This window comes from Rhinolophus sinicus, chromosome X (assembly GCF_036562045.2).
Source record: "Rhinolophus sinicus isolate RSC01 chromosome X, ASM3656204v1, whole genome shotgun sequence".
NCBI lineage: Eukaryota > Metazoa > Chordata > Mammalia > Chiroptera > Rhinolophidae > Rhinolophus > Rhinolophus sinicus.
Genome location: NC_133768.1, coordinates 19,124,972 through 19,146,785, shown reverse-complemented (window position 1 = coordinate 19,146,785; position 21,814 = coordinate 19,124,972). Strand labels below are relative to the sequence as shown.

The 21,814-nt window shown below is 40.4% G+C and overlaps 1 protein-coding gene across 4 annotated transcripts in view; it reads left to right on the top strand.

Moving 5' to 3' along the window:
• The window catches only part of PCYT1B (phosphate cytidylyltransferase 1B, choline), a 115,824-nt gene that overhangs the window by 41,931 nt on the left and 52,079 nt on the right, over positions 1-21,814 (top strand). For 2 of the 4 annotated variants that reach the window (XM_019757054.2, XM_019757055.2), the window contains exons 2-3: positions 1,196-1,295; positions 16,151-16,267. In XM_019757054.2, coding sequence (XP_019612613.1) covers positions 1,196-1,295; positions 16,151-16,267 — 217 coding nt within the window. Of the gene's footprint in view, positions 1-528; positions 734-1,195; positions 1,296-16,150; positions 16,268-21,814 lie in introns of those variants that run through there. The other 2 variants (XM_074324220.1, XM_074324221.1) reach the window with 2 other exon arrangements.

The window sequence follows — 21,814 nt, the reverse complement described above, 5'->3', positions numbered from 1 at the left end:
GGGGCTCCTCCAGGACAGGGCCAGTCTTATCCCTACTTCTATCCCCAGTTCTAAGATACTGCCTGACATATATTTGAATGAGTGAATGAATAAGTGAATGGCAGAAGTGGGTCATAGCCCCTCTTCAAATGCATGGCTCATTCTTCAGTTGAGTCTTTCCAGGTTGAGGAACACCTGTTTCTTTCTCTAAGAAATAATTCATGCAACAATATTATGAGTAATGTTTACAGTGACTCATCAACTTCAGTTTCAGAAATGCCAAAGATGATACAGTGATGACCATGGTAATGACATAGTTCAAAGATTACAAATAGACCACTCTGGATTGCATTCGCCCTGTCTACAAAAATACTGCTGGTTTTGTCTTCCTCTGTCTGGAGAGTGAGGTTTTCATTTTAAGAGGCTGACTAAAAACTGCAGAGCTACTTCCTGGGCAGGCTTCCAAGTGACTACATCTCTCTCACAGCACTCCCCAGAGCCCCAGCCCCAGCTGCCCGGGGCGGGGCCTCCAGCCGTTGGTGGCTGTTGGAGATACCATAGGAACAGTTATCTGCAGCCCGCTAGAAATGCTGTTGTGTTTAGGGCCTCCCCGGAAGCAGATAACGTCTTTGGCCTTTACATTGAAGAGATGTCAGAGTTTGTGATTGGCCAGACTGGTGTGTGTGAAATACAGGAGATGTCTGCCACATTGCTGAGTATGGCATTCCTTCCAGCTGAGTACCCTGGGGTGTGGGTAAGTCTTAGTGCTTGAAGTCTGCCCTTGTTGGTTGTGAAATGTTCAAAGCTGAGCATTGTGACTTTCCAAGGGCATGACTTAGCATATTTCTTAATCCTACTGAGCCTCAGTTTCCTTTTCTATGAACTGGAGATGTATTATCCTATAGAAGGATCTAGCCATCGCAGGGTGTTGTGAGGCCTACAAGAGATAACATATTCATAGTACCTCATCTGGTACCTGGCATATAGTAGACACTAAAGAGCTCTTATTATTTCTGAAGCATCAGTCAAAAAAAAAAGTTTCAGTGACGATGGCCCCGTTTTTGTTTCTAACAGTACATATTTTTCTGAAAGATTCAGCAGATATAGTCTACTTCCTGATCGTGCCTGTATAGCCAACAGAAATAAAACTTCAGGGGAAGTTAGTGCCAAAGGAAAATTTGTCAGACTATATTCCCTTTCTCTTTTTCCCTTCTAGACCCTGAATGCACCTGCCCCATTTGCAGATGAAACCAGCTGCCAGTGCCAAGCACCCCATGAAAAACTGACCATTGCTCAGGCCCGCTTAGGAACACCAGGTGAGGCTGTACTTCTCATTCTCCAAATGGGCCCAGGCTTGACATCCAAAGCAGCAGAAAGGCCCATCATCATTTGAGCAGCACTCGCTTTCAATCGGAGAGCTGAATTTAGAGATCGTAGCACAGCAGCGCATGAAGGATACAACCAACAGTAATAAACTCGACAAACCGAAGTAGCTAAGTAAAATGTGCAGCGGGAGACTGGAGTTGGAGCCCCAGCTATGCCAGTCACTAGTTCTATAGCCTCGGGCAAGTCCTGAGACTAATCGGAATCTGTTTCCTCATGTGCAAACAGGGATAGCAATACCTGCTTCACAAGGTTTTTGTGACAACGAGGCTCGGTTAAAAATATCAAAGTATTTTTTAAACCATGAAAGCTTATACAAACTTAAGCTACTATAATTATCGCTTTTAAAAGTCTGTGTTTTAAAAATGTTTCTCCAAGTGTGCCTTAAAGAGCCTGGGCTCTGCTCTCGGAGTTTGTTCATTTGTTCACTCCTTTAGTGTATACCAGAGCTGGGCAGAGAAGAGATTTTAAAAGAACCATAAGGTACCATCTCTGTTTCCCAAAAGCTCCACTGTAATTAACAAGACAACTAGGTATGAAATAAAACCCACCAGTAGCGGGTATGCATGTGCTTAGGGGTTAAATCCTGCAACACAGATGATAACTGACAGTTTTAAAAAAGAATCATTTGGCCTGGAGCTGTCAGGCAAGACCTGGTAACAGATCTCCTTTTGGGAGAAGTAATATTTGGACTATGTGGGCAGAAAATGGAAGGCGATTCTGGGCAAGTGGAGCAGGAATAGTGAATGCATGGAGATAGAGGGCTGTGGAGCAGTAAATGAATGACATTCCAGTTGGTTGGGATGGAATGGGAAATAAGACTAGTTAGCAGGTCAGCTTTGATCCGTTTAAGATGGCTCAAAAACAAACATCCCAACTTGAATAGAATCTATGGGACAAAGGACAGTTTTCTTAATGATACTAACAATAACTGTTTATTGTTTCCTATTACTGCATTCTTTATATGTATCATGTCATTTCACTATCACAAGTCCATGCAGTTAGTAATTTCAGTATTTCACAGATGAGGAAATGGCTTTAGAGAAGCTGTGAATCTGCCTAGGGTCCCTGCAGCAAGTGGCGTTTGTTCTCACCCTTGACTTGACATCAGAATCACCTGGAGGGCTTGTTAAAACACAGATGACTGAACCCCACCCGCAGTTTCTGATTCAGTCCAATTGGGGTGGGGCCTAAGAACTTGCCTCTCTAACAAGTTCCCAAGGGATGCTGCTGCTGGGGGACCACACTTTGAGAACCACTGGTAAGTGGTGAAGCTGGGATTTGATTTCAAACCTGTTTGTGTTCAAGGTTGATCTTTCAACCATGACACTCTGCCTCCTCTTTAAGATACAGCAGGTCCTCGAATAATGTCATTTTGTTTAATGTCGTTTCATTATATTGTTGATGAGATGCTGTAGGACTCTAACTCTTGTTTATAGCAATTAGCCTATGGTTAAACTGGTTTCATTACATATCATTTCGTTTAAAGTCGCAGAACCTACTGATGACATTAAGTGAGGACTTACTGTGTAGCTTGGGGAAGGTGAAGTGAGGAGGAGAGTGGGACAAGTTAGTAAGCTTTTTGGTGACTTCTTTTGAGAAAAGCAAGAAGTGGCTTGGGGCGGGAGTTCAGAGCAGCTAAACCAGACTTCGGTGTGCAAAGAATCACCTGGTAAGTTTGTTCAAGAAGCAGATTTCCCACTGTCTGTCCCCCACCCCTAAATCTGGGATGAGGCGCAGGTATCTATTTTTAATGAACAGCCCAGATAAATCCAAAACATGTAATGAAAGTCCAGGTGGTTGTGGAGAGAACAGATTTGACCTAAAGTTAAAGGATGACATACAGGCCGGAGCAGAAAAGAACCCTGCTTTTCTAGTGAAAGGAAAGGGAAGTTGAACTTACTCTGTATCTGCCAGGTGCTCTGCCCTGTACTCTGTCTCATTTAGTCTTTGCAAAAACTGTGTGTGATGGGTATTATATTGTGTCCTTTCTACAGATGAGGCAAATGAGACTTGGAGAACTGAAAAGTTACTTGTCAAATGTTCTAGCTGACTTGGTAGAGCTAGGATTCGACGGCAAGTCCCTTTTATCTCAAACCCCTGCTGTGTCCACCACAGTGCGCTGCCCTGTGGTGCATGGGCCACAGCAGACCATGGACCTCAGTGAAAACATGCTTATGCTTAAGCTTTGAACTCAAGGGTGAAAGGTGTGTTAATAAGACAGACAGACAGACAGACAGTAGCTGTGATCTTGTGCGGTGGTGGGGCTGTCTGTTGTGCTCACTGCTGCTTTACCAGCACTTAGAAGCACACTTGTCAAGTACTGTGTGCTCAGTAAATATTTTGTGAGCGAATGAATGAATGGAAGTTTGGGACAAGAGAAAGAGCTGTCCTCTGGACATAAAACCAGAGAGAGTTGGTCTGGTAGCTTTGAGGCAGCACCAAGCTAATTGGGCGAGACTGGGCACCTTGCACATTGTTTAACCACCAAGCAATTTAAACCCCAAGAATCAAGTTAGCATAAGACAGTGGTGCATTTTGAAATTAGCTGTGTGGTGGGCTCTGTGGAACATGTGTCACTACAGGAGTGAGATGGGGCAAAGGTAAACTCCTAGTCTTAGAAGAGAAATTCTCCCCTCATATCTCAGGTGATGCCCTGAGGGGGGGAAGTTATCCAAAAGAACTTGTGATATTGATGGGCACCTGGCCCGGGAAACTTCTGTTAGGAATTCCTTTATTTAGAACTTTTCACATCAGTATTAACATGTGACAAGAAGTTAGTTCTTTGATTACCTAGAAGGCACATAAGAGATCTCGCTCTGATAACCATTGTTTTATTAGAGCAGTGGTCCTCAAACTTCATCATAGAATCCTCTGGAGGGCTTGTTAAAACAGACTGCTGGGCTCCACCCTCAGAGCTTATGATGCAGTAGGTCTGAGGTGGGGCTGAGAATTTTCATTTCTAACAAGGTCCCCAGTGATGCTGATGTTGTCTGTCCCGGGACTGCACTGCAAGAACCTCTACCTGAGAGTAACCATCAATTGGAATGTCATGCTAAGCAAAATATGTCAGACAGAAAAAGTCGAGAAACATATGACTTCACTCATATGTGGGATATAAAACTGAAAGCAACAAAGGAACAAGACCAAGCAAAAACTCATAGACACAGACAATAGTTTACTGGTTACCAGAGGGTAAAGGGGGAAGGGAGTGGTACATGAGGGAAAAAGGGGTCAAATATATGGTGATGGAAGGAGAACTTACTTTGGGTGGTGAACAGACAATGTCATATATAGATAATGTTTTATAGAATTGTACACTTAAAACCTATATAATTTTATTAACCAATGCCACCCCAATGAACTTAATAAAAATAAAAATAAAAGAGTAACAGTAGTGGTTGGAGGGAGTTACGGAGATTATCCAAAACAATTGTTGGAGCATTGTACTGTTACTAGAAAAGCGCAGAACATTTTTAAACTCTTGCTGTTTGACCACTTTTTAAGAGAACAAGAAAAGCATTGTTACTTTTTTTGAAGTGTCTGGTAATTTTCAAGAGCAGTAAGCAATTACCTTTTTGTGGTACTGTCTTGAGCATTCCATCGAAAAGCCAAGACAGACCCACACTTGGGATTTATAACGTGCTTCAAGATTATAGTTATAATTGAAGTCTTTCACTATCTCCATTACTAGCCCGGTCTTATGACTTAATAAAGTTGCCTGCAATGTATTTCTCAATTTTAGGTCTGCCCAAACAGGGGTTGGCATATACATTCTAAAAGAGGTAAGGACGAATTCTGCTCATAGCTCTTAGCTCCTGGATGATGAAACAAGGATGATGAAACATCAAGAAAAACAACAGAGCAGTTAGAATTGGCACCTTTGATCTTAGCTCAACTAGTACAGCTGTGGAGCTATGAACCTAGAGGGTTTAGTATATATCCTGAGACAGAGAGAATCACTCCTGTCTCGAGGTAAAGGAAAAGTCCAAGTGATTGTTTCATAGGTTCCTTTCCATTAATGCTGACTTCTTTTCTCAAAGGGAAACTCAGTTCTGATTTCCAATTTTCCTTCTCAAAAAGGGGATTTATATTATTCTGTTTTCACAATGTGTAGAATTTCCCAAATTCGTCTTTCAAGAGCTATCTTAATGAATTTTGCCTTGTTTGTATGTCACCTGTACTATAATTTTTTAATACTTCATTTAAAAAGCAAACGTCAATTATTATCATTTATTGAAAATAGTATCACTGGCTACAAGCAGAAGAAAATTATAACATTTATATAAAACTGTAATCTTTAAAAAAAATGTAACTATTAGATTTAAAAGGTTAATTTTTGTGCCACCTTTTTTGCACATCAATTGTACACAAAAACAATACTAGTTACCATAATTACGGGGCATTTAGCCGTAGTTTGGTTGTATGACATTAGGTAAGCTGCTTAACTTTGCTGAGCTTCCATTTGCCTCTCTATGAAATGAGCATAATAAATCCACTCTCCCCTACCTACCTCACAGAACTAATGCAAAGATCAAGCAAAATATATGGGCTTTGCAAACTGTATGTATTTTTAAGGTATTGTTTAAACATAGGCTGTTAATAGCCGTAATCAAAAACGAATACTCAAAAAACAAACCAAAAAAAAACAAACAGTCACCGTTTTGTTGTTGCCTGAATCTGAAGCAAGACCAAGAAACGCCATAACAGACTCCGCAAAAAAATGTGAATTCAGATGTAATGCAGTTGCTGATTGCCTCCTGTCTGGCCGTATGGTACGTGTGTGTAACTTTTTCACCAACTGCCAAAATGCTTTCCAAAGTGATTGTACTATTTTCTATTTCCACCAGCAGTGATGAGCATTCCAGTTGCTCTATGCTCCCGCTCCCCGCACAAGAACACAGGATATGGTGAGGCCAAAAAGGAACACCCACGGAGCCATAGATAGGGGAGTCATACTACTATATTCTCGATGCCAGTACCCCAACGAGGGGTCTTCCTGCACCCCAGTCTCGTTGGTGGCCGGGCGAGACACAGGAAGTAGGATCCACACTGTCACACAGGGTGTCAGGCAGGATCTCTAGTCCCGCTCTCCACATAAGAACGCAGGATATGGTGAGGCCAAAAAGGAACACCCACGGAGCCATAGATGGGGGAGTCATACCACTATAGTATCACTGGTGGCACTATAGTCTCACTGGAGGCTGGATCCACACTGTCCACAACCCGCCATCCTAATTGGAATCTGCACTTGCCAGCTCAGCCACCATCTTCTTGCTAGCCCCCATTTGCTGCTAGCATAGGCACGGCAATTATGTTAGTGGCCAATGGCTCACTGGTTACAGCTGACGGCCAACTAGCCACAGCTGATGGCCTCCAATCACAGTTGATAGCCATTTACTACCTGAGCCAGCACCTTTCTATGTGAGGATGAGAGCCTGGAAACTGCTCTCTGGGGCTCTGTCCCCACACACACTATCCGCAATCCGCCATTCATGCTTGCTAACCACACTTGCTAGCCTCAATCCGCCGTCTGCTTCTCTGCCTGCCTGCCTGCCTGCCTGCCTGCCTACCAACCAACCAACCAACCCCCTAGCGTAGCCACGGCAGTTATATTAGTGTCTAATGGCTAACCAGTAACAGCTGATGGCCAACTAGTCACAGCTGATGGCCATCTAATACCCAAGCCAGTACCTTTCCACGTGAGGCTGAGAGCCTGGAAACTGCTCTCTGGGACTCTGTCCCCACACTCCACCCCTACAGGGTCTCGCCTCACAATCTACGCGACAAGCATCTTCCACGAGGGGCCCTGTGTCAGGAACCCAGCTCATGAGAAAAAGTTCCAGTCCAGTTCAAGTAATGTCCCAGGGGGTGTCCCTCGATGTCCAACTACTTTCTGGGCACAGCCAGGGTTTCTCAGAGTACTGTGCTGGAACAATAGTGGCTCACAACCAAGGTGCTTACATATTCTCAAAGGTAGCCAGTGGAGACACTGGAAGCAAACATACGCCAGTTCCACTACATGGTGGTACGTTCCCAAGCAAACAGTCAAGCGGTCCATCAAATCAGGGATGGAAGGTGTCATGCGGGGTGTCATGTGGGGTCTCAGCTCCCGCTCCCCACATAAGAATGCAGGATATGGTGAGGCCAAAAAGGAACACCCACGGAGCCATAGATAGAGGAGTCATACCGCTATATTCTCTCTGGTGGCTGAGTTGGAAACACAGGAAGCAGGAGCCACACGATCCGCAACCCACCATCCACTTTTCTGCCAACCAACCTCACTTGCTAACTGCAATCTGCGCCTCTCTGCAATCTGCAATCTGTGCTTGTTAGCTTAGCCACCATCAGCTGCTAGCGTAGCCACAGCAGTTATATTAGTGGCCAATGGCTCACTGGTTACACTTGACGGCCAACTAGCCACAGCTGATGGCCATCCAATCACAGTTGATGGCCATTCGCTACCCGAGCCAGCACCTTTCCACGTGAGGCCGAGAGCCTGGAAACTGCTCTCTGGGGCTCTGTCCCCACAGAAGGCAATTCCCCATAGTTCACAGTCATTCACCAGGGCTGTGCACCAGGGCCCCACAATGTGTGCCCTCTCCACAGGGCGAGGACTCCAAGTCTTCCCCAACCTAGGAGTGAGGGACAACCTTGACCTCACCTGCATCCTCCACCAAGGACTCAACAAGCGTTTCCTCCTGGGACCACAAGTCCCGCACCCGGGCTGCCTCAGCAAGCACTTCCCAGCCCACACGGCTGCAACGACCTTCGCTTTCTCCAGCCTATGCTGGTCAGAAAACCATCCATGTCCTCCCACCCCTCCACAGGGGTCCAACTCCTGAGAACAGTGGCCACCGGGCACCACACACTGTGTGGGGGCCACCTGTCCTCCTGCCCAGAGTCAGACACTGTTCCTACCTGGCCGGAATCCTGCTCGCTGCATCAGGCGTCTGACTGGGTGGAGGCCTCGATGTAAGATGTCCGCAACTCTAGGAGCTCACGGCAGCAGCTGACCACCAAAAGGAAGACGACACTTGCTTTGGCCAATCGGGCGGCATGCCATCTGGAGGCTTGAGAGGACCACCAATTCACCAAGGGGTCACGTTTCTCCCAAGCAGGTTGCGTTTCCTGCTCCCCGCGCCGCTTCTCATGGGCTTCCTGAGACAGTTTTCATACTCATAAACTGTTCCACCATCCTTCAGAGTTCTGGCCAGCATCATACCCTGCTCGCTGCGCCATGTGTCATGTGGGGTCTCAGCTGCTGCTCCCCACACAAGAACGCAGGATACGGTGAGGCCAAAAAGGAACAACAACCGAGCCATAGATAGGGGAGTCATACCACTATATTCTCGATGGCGGCTGGTCAAGACACAAAAGCAAACATCCGCCAGTACCCCAACAAAGGGTCTTCCTGCACCCCAGTCTCACTGGCTGCTGGGCAAGACACATGAAGTAGGATCCACATGGTCTGCCATCCGCCTCACTTGCTAACCACACTTGCTAGCTGCAATCCGCTGTCTGCTTCTCTGCCTGCCAACCAACCAACCAAGCAATCAACCAACCCCCTTGCCAGCGTAGCCACAGCAGTTATATTAGTGGCTAATGGCTAACCAGTAACAGCTGATGGCCACCCAGCCACAGGAGATGGCCATCTGATTACAGCTGATGGCCATCTAATATCCGAGCGAGCACCTTTCCACGTGAGGCCAAGAGCCTGGAAACTGCTCTCTAGGACTCTGTCCCCACAGTATCGTCAATACTTATAAAAACTTTTAGCTATTCTAGGAGTATGAGGTGCTTTATCATTCTGGCTTGAATTTGTATTTCCCTGATGCCTAATGATATTGAGCATCTTTTCATGTGCTTATTTGCTATCCATATATTTATTTGGTGAAGCGTTCAATTTTTTTTTGCCCTTTTAAAAATGAATTGTCTTATTATTGAATTTTAGGGTCCTTTATATATTATAGACACAAGACCTATATCAGATATACATTTTGCAAATATTTTGTCCCAGTGTATGACTTACCTTTTCATTTTTGTAAAAATGTCTTTTGAAGAGCATAACTTTTAAATAAGGTCCAATTTATCAATTTTTTTATTTTATGGTATGTCCTTTTGGAGTCCTAATTAAGGAAATTTTTTTTAAAGATTTTATTGGGGAAGTGTAACAGGACTTTATTGGGGAACAGTGTATACTTCCAAGCCTTTTTTTCCAAGTCAAGTTGTTGTCCTTTCAGTCTTAGTTGTGGAGGGCGCAGCTCAGCTCCAGGTCCAGTTGCCGTTTTTCTAGTTGCAGGGGGCACAAACCACCATCCCTTGCGGGAGTCGAACCGGCAACCCTGTGGTTGAGAGGACGCATTCCAACCAACTGAGCCATCCGGGAGGCAGCTCAGCTCAAGGTGCCTGTTCAATCTTAGTTGCAGGGGGCGGAGCCCACCATCCCTTGCGGGACTCGAGGAGTTGAACCAGCAAACTTGTGGTTGAGAGCCCACTGGCACATGTGGGAATCGAACCGACAGCCTTCGGAGTTAGGAACATGGAGCTCTTAACCGCCTGAGCCACCGGGCCGGCCCCCTAATTAAGGAAATTTTGCCAAACCCAAAGTCACTAAGATTTTCTCTTATTTTCTTCAAGAGGTTTTACATTTTTAGCGCTTACAGTTAGGTCTATGCTCCATTTTGAGTTAATTTTTGTATATGGCGTGAGATGGGAGGTAAGCATAGCCCCGTTCACTGTGAACTAGGTGCTGGCATCAGTGCATAGCTACCCAAGGGGAGTACTTCAAAGGTGACCATAGTGGTATTCAGTAATGCGGTCTGTAGCACTTTTTCTAGGATGAGTTCCCGAACTTAATTGTCCAACCTTGTAGATGTGCTTCTGAGCTCACTCAGGTTGTTGGCAGAATTTATTTCCTTGCAACTGCAGGGCCATGGATCTAGCTTCTTGATGGTTGTCAGCCAGACACCACCTTCAGCTCCTAGAGGCCACCTGCAGTTCCTTGCCGTGTGACCCTCTCCATAGGCTCTCTCACAACATGGCAGCTGGCTTCTTCAAAGCCACCAAGGGAATGTGAGTCTGCTAGCAATATGGAATCTATGTACTGTAACACAATCATGGGAGGGACTGCTATCATCTTTGCCAGATTCTATTCATTAGAAGCAAGTCTTAGGTCCCACTCATACTTCAAAGGGAGGGAGGGGATCTCACAAGGGCGTGAACACCAGGGTGCGGGGAGTATTCGGAGCCACTTTACTTTTTTTTTATTATGGAGAATTTCAAACATACACAAAAATAAAAATACACAATGAACCTTCATGTGTCCATCTCCCATACCTAACAGCCACCAACCCATGGCCAGTCTTGCCCCATGTATACCCCCATCTACTCTTTTTCTTGAATTATTTAAATGATAGGGCTTCCTATCATTTCCTCCATAAATCTGTCTGTCTGTCTGTCTGTCTATCTATCTATCTATCTATCTATCTATCTATCTATCTATCTATCTGTCTATCTCTATCGTTTTTCAAGTATAACCACTATATCATTATCTTACCTAAAAATTACCAGTAATTCTTTAATATCAAATCTTCAATATTCCAATTTCCAGTTGCCTTACATCATCATTTATTTATAGTTTGAACCCAAATCTAAACAATGGTCTATATATTACAATATGTTGATGTGTCTTTTAAATCTCTTTTTTTAATCTGAAGGTCCCCCCTCCAATCTCTCTTTCTTTTCTTTCTTTCTTTTTTTTTTCCTAAAGTTTATTTGTTGAAGAGACAGTGTTCCCTTTTTTTGGTCCTGCAGAGTTTCCCAGTCTGGAAATTGCTGACACATTACAGTTTGTAAAAGTGAGCTTATTGCAAAATCAACTCCACAAATACTCTTCAAAGATTTACTAAATGGCCTTTTTCTCAGTAATTTTGTCATCTTTCTTTACTTTTCTTTCTTTACTTTTCTTTCCTCCCTGCTTCCTGAATCCATTTATCTTGATCACCTCTGAATCAATAACAAAAAGTTCTGCAAAATTGCCATCTGCTTTCCCCTGGGGTTTATGTCTTTAAACAAATTTTCCTCAATTGAATTCAAATTGAATAAGAGCATTGAAACCAAGGATCCCTCATTAGGCAGTTTGTTATTTCAAAGCATTTTCTATTCACTGTGCCTTATTTAGAATACAGGATAATCCTGTGAAGGCAATTCTGTTTGTTTAAAATGATGTATAATTAGAAATAATTGCAATACCCTATCTGACATAAAGTCTCTCGAATATTTTTATTAGAGATATTTAATTTATTAGAAACATTTTACCATCCGAGTCTATTAATGTAACATTTCTTTTAGTTTATGTTCCAAATTAATGAGGTTTTACTACATCAAGAAATAATCACAATTTTAAATCTAAGTATTAAAGATCATTCAACCGAAGTTTGCATTGATTTTTTTTCTAATTTATTTTGATAACAGCAATATAATACATGCATGTAGTTTAAAAAGTCAGTGAAACTCTTAGGCTTATAAAAAAGAAAAAAGAAAAAACAAACCAGCAGTCCCTTTTCCTACCTGTCTCAGCCCTGAGTCTTGCTCCCAGTAGGCACTCAGCACTTGACAATCAGCTTTCCAAAATGTGGTTGACATCTCCCATCCACTGTCCTTGCCTGTCTTATTTCCTCTGCCCTTTGCAGGTTAAATCTTTTTAATTCTTTCTCTGTAATTCTTGTGGTGATTGGGAGGAAGTGGAGATAAGTGTGTATATGTGTTCAGTTCGCCATATTTAGCTTGTAGTTTGCCATATTTTCACTTCCTAGTTCCTTCATTGAGCGTCCAGAATGGTGTAAAAGTTAGTACCCAACCCCTCTTCCCCCACCCCAATATCTCCCTTATTTGAGGGGAAGGGTTTTGGGCTGGCTCAGCAGAAGTGTCATCCTGCAGTTTCTGGTGCTGTCTCCTGGCTCTCAGGGGGGCTGTGGTGAAGTGTGTCCCTCTTCTTCATGGAATGGCACTTCCGAGAGCACCGTATGCCATTGTGAGTGTGTCTGCTGTGGCCTATTCACTCTTGACCTTTCTCCTTAAGAAGGACTGCAGTGTTGGTTGCTTACCTCTAACCCTGAGCACCATCCTCACATGTAACTTCTGTACCCGACTCTCCTCCCTTTTGGGCATGTGTTCCTCCACCCCATTTCTTCTGATACCAAAGAGGTTAGGGACTGACCTTTGTGCTGGTCAATGTTTAGCAATTGGCCCTTCAGAGGGAAATAAGCTCCGATTTATAGCATTTGCCAATTTCTGTGGTGTAAATATTCCCACCAAGGCTCATTTCAGGCTACCAGTGTGACTTGGAGGTGGGAAGAAAGGTGCACAACTTTCTCTTTGAGCAGTAGGAGCTACTCCTGTACAATACTGCCTTTGGGACCAGGACTCGGGAGTCTTCATTCAGGACTGCCAGGCTGAAGGATGAAGTCATTTGTCCTTTTCATTGAGCTCCTCAGTTACTCCCGCCTTGATATTCCCACTGGGCTGACTCTGCCAACTGTTTGATTATGCCTAGTCTGTCTGAATTTGCTGGCTCAGACACCTGAGACTCCACTCTGGGTCAAGGGAACTCCCCAGTGCTCTGTTTGTCTTTCCTATTTGTTGAAAATGTATGTTCTGCATCAATCTTAATTTTGTTAGATTTTTACTTGGCTTTGATAGCCCCAGAGGAACCGCTTTATAAAATTATTTTCCTAAAGGGGAAGTTACAATGGATGCCACAGAAATACAAAAGATCATCCAAGAATACTATGAAGGACTATATGCCACCAAATTCAATAACCTAGAAGAAATGGCAAGTTCTTAGAAACATAGCCTTCCTAGGCTGAACCATGAAGAACTGGAAAATCTAAACAGACCGATCAACAGTACCAAAATTGAATCAGTCATCCAAAACCTTCCCAAAAGCAAAAGTCTGGGACCAGATGGCTTCACTAGTGAATTCTACCAAACCTTCAAAGAGGATCTAATACGTATCCTGCTCAAACTCTTCCAAAACATTGAAGAAGAGACAGTACTCCCTAACTCATTTTATGAGGCCAACATTACCCTGATACCAAAACCTGGTAAGGACAACACAAAAAAAGAAAACTACAGACCAATATCTCTGATGAATACAGATGCAAAAATCCTAAACAAAATTCTAGCAAATTGAATGCAACAATGCATTAAAAAGATTATTCATCACGACCAAGTGGGGTTCATCCCAGGGGCACAAGGATGGTTCAACATATGCAAATCCATCAATATGATACATCACATAAACAAAATAAAGGACAAAAATCATATGATTATATCAATTGATGAAGAAAAAGCATTTGGCAAGACGCAGAATAATTTATGATTAAAACACTTAATAAAATAGGTATAGAAGGATAATACCTTAACATAATAAAGGCCATATATGACAAGCCCTCTGCTAATCTCATAATTAATGGTGAAAAACTGAAGCTCTTTGCTCTACATTCAGGAACACGACAGGGCTGTCCCCTATCACCGTTGCTTTTCAACATAATGTTGGAAGTCCTCACCAGAGCAATCAGGCAAAAGAAAGAAATAAAAGGCATCCAAATTGGGAATGAAGAAGTTAAACTGTCACTATTTGAAGATGACGTGATGCTATATATAGAAAACACTAAAGACTCCACCAAAAAGCTATTAGAAACAATCAGTGAATACAGTAATGTGGCCAACTACAAAATCAACATACAAAAGTCCATTGCATTCCTATATACTAACAATGAAATCTCAGAAAAAGAAATAAAAAAACAATTCCTTTTGCAATTGCAGACAAAATAATAAAATACCTAGGAATAAACTTAACCAAGGATGTGAAAGACCTATATGCTGAAAACTACAAGACATTTTTAAAGAAATTGAAGAAGACACAAAGAAATGGAAAGACATTCCATGCTCATGGATTGGAAGAATCAACATAGTTAAAATGGCCAAATTACCCAAAGCAATATACAGATTTAATGCAATCCCCATCAAAATCCCAATGGCATTTTTTAAAGAAGTAGAACTAAAAATCATCAGATTTGTTTGGAACCACAAAAGACCACTAATAACCTAAACAATCTTAAGAAAAAAGAACAATACTGGAGGTATCACACTCCCTGACTTTAGCTTGTACTACAGGGCTACAATAATCAAAACAGCATGGTATTGGCAGAAAAACAGACACATAGACCAATGGAATAGAATTGAGAACCCAGAAATAAAACCACATAAATATGGACAGATAATTTTTGACAAAGAAGCAAAACACATACAATGGAGAAAAGTCAGCCTCTTCAATAAATGGTGCTGGGAGAATTGGATAGCCATGTGCAAAAGAATGAAACTGGACTGCTATCTGTCACCATGTACCAAAATTAATTCAAAATGGATCAAAGAGTTAAGCATAAGACCTGAAACAATAAACTGCATAGAAGAAAACATAGGTACTAAACTTATGGACCTTAAGTTCAAAGAGGATTTTATGAATGTGACTTCAAGGGAAGTAAAAGCTAAAATAAAGCAATGGGGACTATATCAAACTGAAAAGCTTCTGCACAGCAAAAGACACCATTGACAAAATAAAGAGACTACCAACTGAATGGGAGAAGATTTTTGCAAACAGTGCCTCCGATAAGGGGCTAATATCCAAAATATACAAGGAACTCATGCAACTCAACAACAACAAAAAAACAAACAACCCAATTGAAAAATGGGCAGAGGACCTGAAGAGACATTTCTCCAAAGAGGACATACAAATGGCAAATAGACATATGAAAAAATGCTCAACATCACTAATCATCAGAGAAATGCAAATAAAAACCACAATGAGATATCACCTCACCCCAGTCAGAATGGCTATCATCAACAAGACAAATAGTAACAAGTGTTGGAGAGGCTGTGGAGAAAAAGGAACCCTCATACACTGTTGGTGGGAATGCAGACTGGTGCAGCTGCTATGGAAGGCAGCGTGGAGATTCCTCAAAAAATTACGAATAGAATTACCGTATGACCCAGCAATCCCTCTCCTGGGTATCTACCCAAAAAATCTGAAAACATTTATCCATAAAGACACGTGTGCTCCAATGTTCATTGCAGCTTTATTTACGGTGGCCAAGACATGGAAACAACCAAAATGTCCTTCGATAGATTAATGGATAAAGAAGTTGTGGTATATATACAAAATGGAATACTATTCGGTGGTAAGAAAAGATGATATAGGAACATTTGTGACAACATGGATGGATCTTGAGATTGTAATGCTAAGTGAAATAAGTCAGACAGAGAAAGCAGAGAACCATCTGATTTCACTGATATGTGGTATATGAACCAAAAACAACAAAAGAAGAAGACAAACAAATGAGAAACAAAAACTCATAGACACAGACAATAGTTTAGTGGTTACCAGAGGGTAAGGGTGTGGGGGGTGGTAGATGAAGGTAAAGGGGATCAAACATGTGGTGATGGAAGGAGAACTGACTCTGGGTGGTGAACACACAATGGGATTTATAGATGATGTATTACAGAATTGTACACCTGAAATCTATGTAACTTTACTAACAATTGTCACCCCAATAAACTTTAATTAAAAAAAAATCATTTTCCTGCAGTGATATGAAACTGATGGTACGTAGACATTGTGTTTTATGCAGGTAAACTTTCTTGTGGTGCTATACTGATGGAAGAATCAGGTAAAAGGGATTCCTTTTTCTGCAATTCTGTTGATGATGTTTTCTTTCTTCCATAGTTGACAGGCCTGTCAGAGTATATGCAGATGGAATATTTGACCTCTTCCACTCAGGCCATGCAAGGGCACTTATGCAAGCAAAAACGCTGTTTCCCAACAGCTACTTGTTGGTAGGAGGTAAGAAGTGCATTTTCTCTTTGTCTAGAAAACTCTTTTATAATGTGCTTCCTGAAAAGGACCCCTTTCAGAGTTCCATCTTTAAAATCTCATATTGTTAAAGCTCCCAATTTAGCCCATACTGTGTCACTTGTTCACTGCCTGAAATTGAAAATGACGTTTAAAAAAACCATAGGGGAAATGACATCATATGATTATACGTCACTGATACCCTGAGAGAGAGACAGACTAATAATATCACTGAGGGTAACTGCTTCAGGTTTTCCATTAATACCTTTCTTCCTGTGTTTTGAGGCATGATTCATTTTATGTTTCTAAAATTTTCTAGAGGGTTCGGAGGAAAGCCATATTATTGTGATGTCAAATCTTGGGGAGCTGAAGGGGTTCAAAATGATTAAGAGTAAACACGGTCATTGTCTATGTCCTTTGTGTGACCCACAGCACTTAGGATGATGTTGTGCTAACATTAGTGGTTTACAACAGCCCTAAATAGTTGAAGTTATGCACAGTGTGTTAAAGAAATGGAGATTTGTTACCTAAGTAATCTTGGTTCACAATGAAGGAACTGACTTACTTCGTAAGCATGTTGAGAGAGAAGGGTGGTTAGATGGCTACATGTGGCTTGACATTTTCCCCTCCAGAAGGCCTACAGATTTCAGTTTGGGTAAAAGGGACAGTCACTGACTGGGAGACCTGTGTCTCACCTCTGTAGCTTCTGGAAGCAGCGTATCCTTATACCATGATCAGTTTTTGTGGCATTATATGAACTAGGCACCATCGACCCTTAGACTTATACTGTGATAATAAAGGTGCCGGTAAGAGACTGTGTGTCTGTTTTTAAAAATGTTTTGTTATGTTCTGCAAGTTTGAAACTACTTTTTGAATGTTTAAGAGGAACCTATCTACAGATTTTGCTGAGGATGGTGACCATGTGGGTTATTGAATGGAGTTCTTTCCAGAAGGAAGAGATCATAAAAGGCACGGGTTACTGAACAAGTCATGCAGAGGGAACCCAAGGCAGGCAGAGAACCAATCCCTTGTTCATTTCCCTTTATCTTGAGTGGAAAACCATTTCTTGAGTGAGCACTACCACCCGTAGTCTGGTCCTAAGCTGCTGGGTCCCTGACAAGACCTCTGCAGTATTTGGGCTTTGGTCATTTTGGTGACTCAAGTTTGTAGGAGTTAGGTGTGGGTCACACTTAACAGGAGCACTAGCCACAGCCCTGGGTTATTACACCAAAAGTAAGATCAAAGGACTATGTAGCTTTCAGTACATTCTTATAAATTGGAGAAAGCAGTAAGTTAATATCAGCAGCTCTCTAGGTCATTAGGCAACAATGGTTTCACCGAATTACTGAATGACCCCTTCATTTACCAGGTATTTATTGAGCTCCTACCATGTGCCAGGCACTCTTCTGTACACTGAGGATGCGGCCATTTACAAAGAGACTATGGCCTCAGAGAACTTAGAGTCTGAGAAAGAGGAAGACACTGCCCCATAAACAAGTAAATGTGTAATAGTGGTACTACGAAGAAATATGAACTAGGGTAAGGGGAAAATGACTGGTGGGGGAAGAGGGGGTATTTTAGGTAGGGCGGTCAGGAGAGGCCTCTCTGGAGTGTTTGTGCAGAGACCTGAGTGAAGTAAGGGCGCACGAAAGCCAGAACATAGAACTTTCTCTATGTAGAGTTCTAACCAGTTAGGACGATAACGTTGGGACAAGTGGAAAAGACATGGCAGCTATAGCAATATGTTATTTTATTGATTTGTACATCTTAGGGAGGCTTTCCATAAAAAGCACAGATAATTTAATACTCAGAGAAATTAACATGGACAGGAGTTCAAAGCCAAGAATTAAAGCAGCAGAAGAGGAGAAAAACTCCAACAAGAAATCCGGAACTTAGCAGCCGTGGCAAAAGGAGCCACACTGTTATCCTGTAACTCTCAAACGCTAGAACTGATAATGCTGCATTAGGAAGAATTCACTTTTCATGCCCTGAGTGCTGAGATAAGTGTTCAAGAGGGTTGCTGCATATGGGGCATTGATTAATCTAATGAACAATGTCTTCTCTAGCAGGTTTACAAAGAAATGCAGGTATCCCCTCAGTGACTATTACATGGTTTCTCCGTGGAAGCCAAGAACATACTAAGATTACCATTGAGACCATATCTTTTGGTAGGCGACAGGGACTAGAATATGGATGGGAAATGGAGCAGTACTACACAAAGCTATAAAGAAGTGGTGTGTAGACTTTTGGGGACAGTGACAGAGTAAGAGTGAAAAACCACAAGCAATATAAACAATAAGTAACAAATAATTTCAATATGTTATTTTCTCCACTGATTTCTTATTCTTATTATTCTATTTTAAATAATTGGATGGCAATACTATGAACTAGTTTTAAACCACTTTTTCTAGTTTCCTAAGGTGAAAGCTGAGATTATTAATTTTAGATCTTTCTTCTAAAATATATATATTCAGTGCTATAAATCTCCCATTAAGCTGCTTTCCCTACATCCCACAAATTTTGATAAGTTGTGTTTTCATTTACTTCAAAATATTTAAATATTTCTCTTGAGATTTATTCTTTGACCTGTGTGTTATTTAGAAGTGTGTTGTTTAGTCTACAAATATTTGAGGATTTTGCAGCTATCTTTCTGTTATTAATTCCATTATGGACTGAGATCAGACATTGTATAATTTCTGTTCTTTTAAATTTGTTAAAGTGTGTTTTATGACTCAGAATGCAGTCTATCTTGGTAAATGTTCTATGTGAGCTTGAGAAGAACGGGTATTCTGTTGTGGTTGGATGAGTAGTCTGTAGATGTCAATTATAACCAGTTAATTGATGGTAGTGTCCTTATTGATTTTCTGTCTGCTAGATCTGTCTATTTCTGATCTAGTGTTCAAGTCTCCAACTATAATAGTAAATTCATGTATTTCTCTTTATAGTTCTATCAGTTTTTGCCTCACGTATTTTGTTAGGCACATACACATTAAAGATTATCATGTTTTCTTGGAGTATTGACCCCTTTATTTTATGTAATGCTCCTATTTATCCTCGATAACTTTCCTTGCTCTGAAGCCTGCTGTCTGAAATTAATGTAGTTTTTTTTATTACTGTTAGCGTGCTGTATCTTTCTCAATCCCTTTACTTTTAATGTATCTGTGTCTTTATATTAAAGTGGGTTTCTTGTAGATGACATAGCGTGGGTCTTGTTTTTTGATCCACTCTGACAATCTCTGTCTTTTAACTGGTGAATTTAGACCATTGACGTTCAAAGTGATTATTGATATAGTTGGTTTAAAATCTACCATATTTTTTTCTGTTTCATATTTGTTGCCTTTATTCTTTGTTTCTGCTTTTGTCTTACACACTTTTTGCCTTTTGTTGTTTTAATTGACCATTTTATATGATTCTGTTTTCTTTCCTTTCTTAGCCTATCATTTATACTTCTTTTTTAACTTTTTAGTGATTGCCCTAGAATTTGCAATATACGTTCTAAATTAATCCAAGTCCACTTTCAAATAACATTATACCAGTAGTGCAAGTACCTTATAATAACAAAATATTTCTAATTCCTTCCTCCCATCCTTTGTATCATTCATTTCACTTATATGTAAATATATATGTAATATATAATTGAATACATTGTTGCTATTATTATTTTGAACAAACTGTTATCTGAATTAAGAATAAGAAAAATAAAAGTTTTTGTTTTATCTTACCTTATTTATTCTCTAATGTTCTTTCTTTATGTAGATCCGAATTTCTAACCTATATCATTTTCCTTCTTTCTGAAGAACTTTTTAAAACATTTTTTGCAAGGCAGGTCTACTGGAAACAAATTCAGTTTTTGTTTGTCTGAGGGAGTCTTTATTTCTCCTTTTCTTTTAAAGGATAATGTTGCAGGGTACAGAATTCCAGGTTGGTAGGTGGGTTGTTTTCTCTGAACACTGTAAATATTTCATTCCATTCTCTTCTGGCATGTGTTGTTTCTGTGGAGAAGTCCAATGTAATTTTTATCCTTGCTGCTCTATAGGTAAGGTGTTTTTTTCTTCTGGCTTCTTTCAAGATGTTTTCTTTAGCATTCATTTTGTTTGGTGTTCTCTATCTGTTAAATGAGACTTGTGGCTGAATGTATTATTGCTAGAATGAGACATAGTTTAACATTGATTGTATTTCTATTTTTCCTTGTTATAGATGTAAGTGCTGAAATATTATTTTTGTTCACACAATTATTTAGATGGGAATAGAAGAAGTTTGTTAAAATGATGCCATTCAATTTTTGAACTCCTGAGTTATTTGCCAAATGTCACAAAAATAATTTATTATTGTCATCAAAATAATTGTAATGGTGTAGCAAGTGACAATTTATTAAGAGCTTCTTTCAAATTTGTTGCAAGCAATGGATTAGAAATTACCTGACCTTGTTTCCAAGCTATTAGAATCATTTGCTTTCTCCATTTCTGGAAAGTATAACAAAAAGGCTTTACCAAGACTTATCAAATGATTCTAATTATAACCCTCACTCTTTTACTTGAAAGCAACTTATTCAACCAGATATACTCAGAAAGGGTTGGGGAAATGGAAACGTTGATTTCATTACACCATTGCAATCCAATTATTTTTGATAAAATGCTTTTATCATTTGCTCAAAACTTAAAAAAAAAAAAACCACACATAACATTAGGGCTGTAATTTTAGCTTGCTAAATGTGCAGAAAACACCATCTAACCTACCTGGCAAAGCCAGTCTTCATCGTCAAAACGACTGAAAACCTAGAAACCAAGAAAAAGCCTTTTCAATTCAAATGTATTCATGTATTTCAAGAAGCTTTATAAAAACCACAAAGAAATAAATTGTAGAATGCATTGTATAAAATACAGTCAAGATTAAAATTACATAGGTCTAATATGTTACAAAGGAGTCAATAAATCAATGTGCTTAATTTATAATAATGCAACATAATTTGTAGATAAAATTACATAATATTTATAAGGAGAGGAGTATGATTAAAAAAAGTTATTGCTTCTCTAAATATTGGTGTGTCTATCAAACTCTGGTGTTTGGTTTGGGGAATAATTAAATAAAATCAAATATAAAAATCAGAAATAATTATCTTTATCAGACACCATTGTTATACTTTTCCTATGTATTTAAGGATAGAAAACAAATATAGCACTAAAAGATAATTTGTCTGGCAGTAGACATTTTTCGTTATGAGGAGGTAGAAAATAATAAATGTTTTAGAAGATATATGGGATCAGAATTATCTATAAATGGAGTAAAGATTTTATGATGTGAGTTGATAAAATAAATTCTTAACTTCCTTTTTAAATAATGCATATGAAATTTTTTTGAAAATTCACATAAATCTTTTATCCGTGTGTTTATTCCAATGTATTTTGAAAACTTTGATAATTCCAGAAAATATTCCCGTTATATTTCTAAGAAGCAGCCGTAGCAGCCCATACAGCTTTGGCTATTAAAGTGATTTTGCAGTGAATAGCTGGGAAAAATGCTTACTCTTAAATAAAAGAG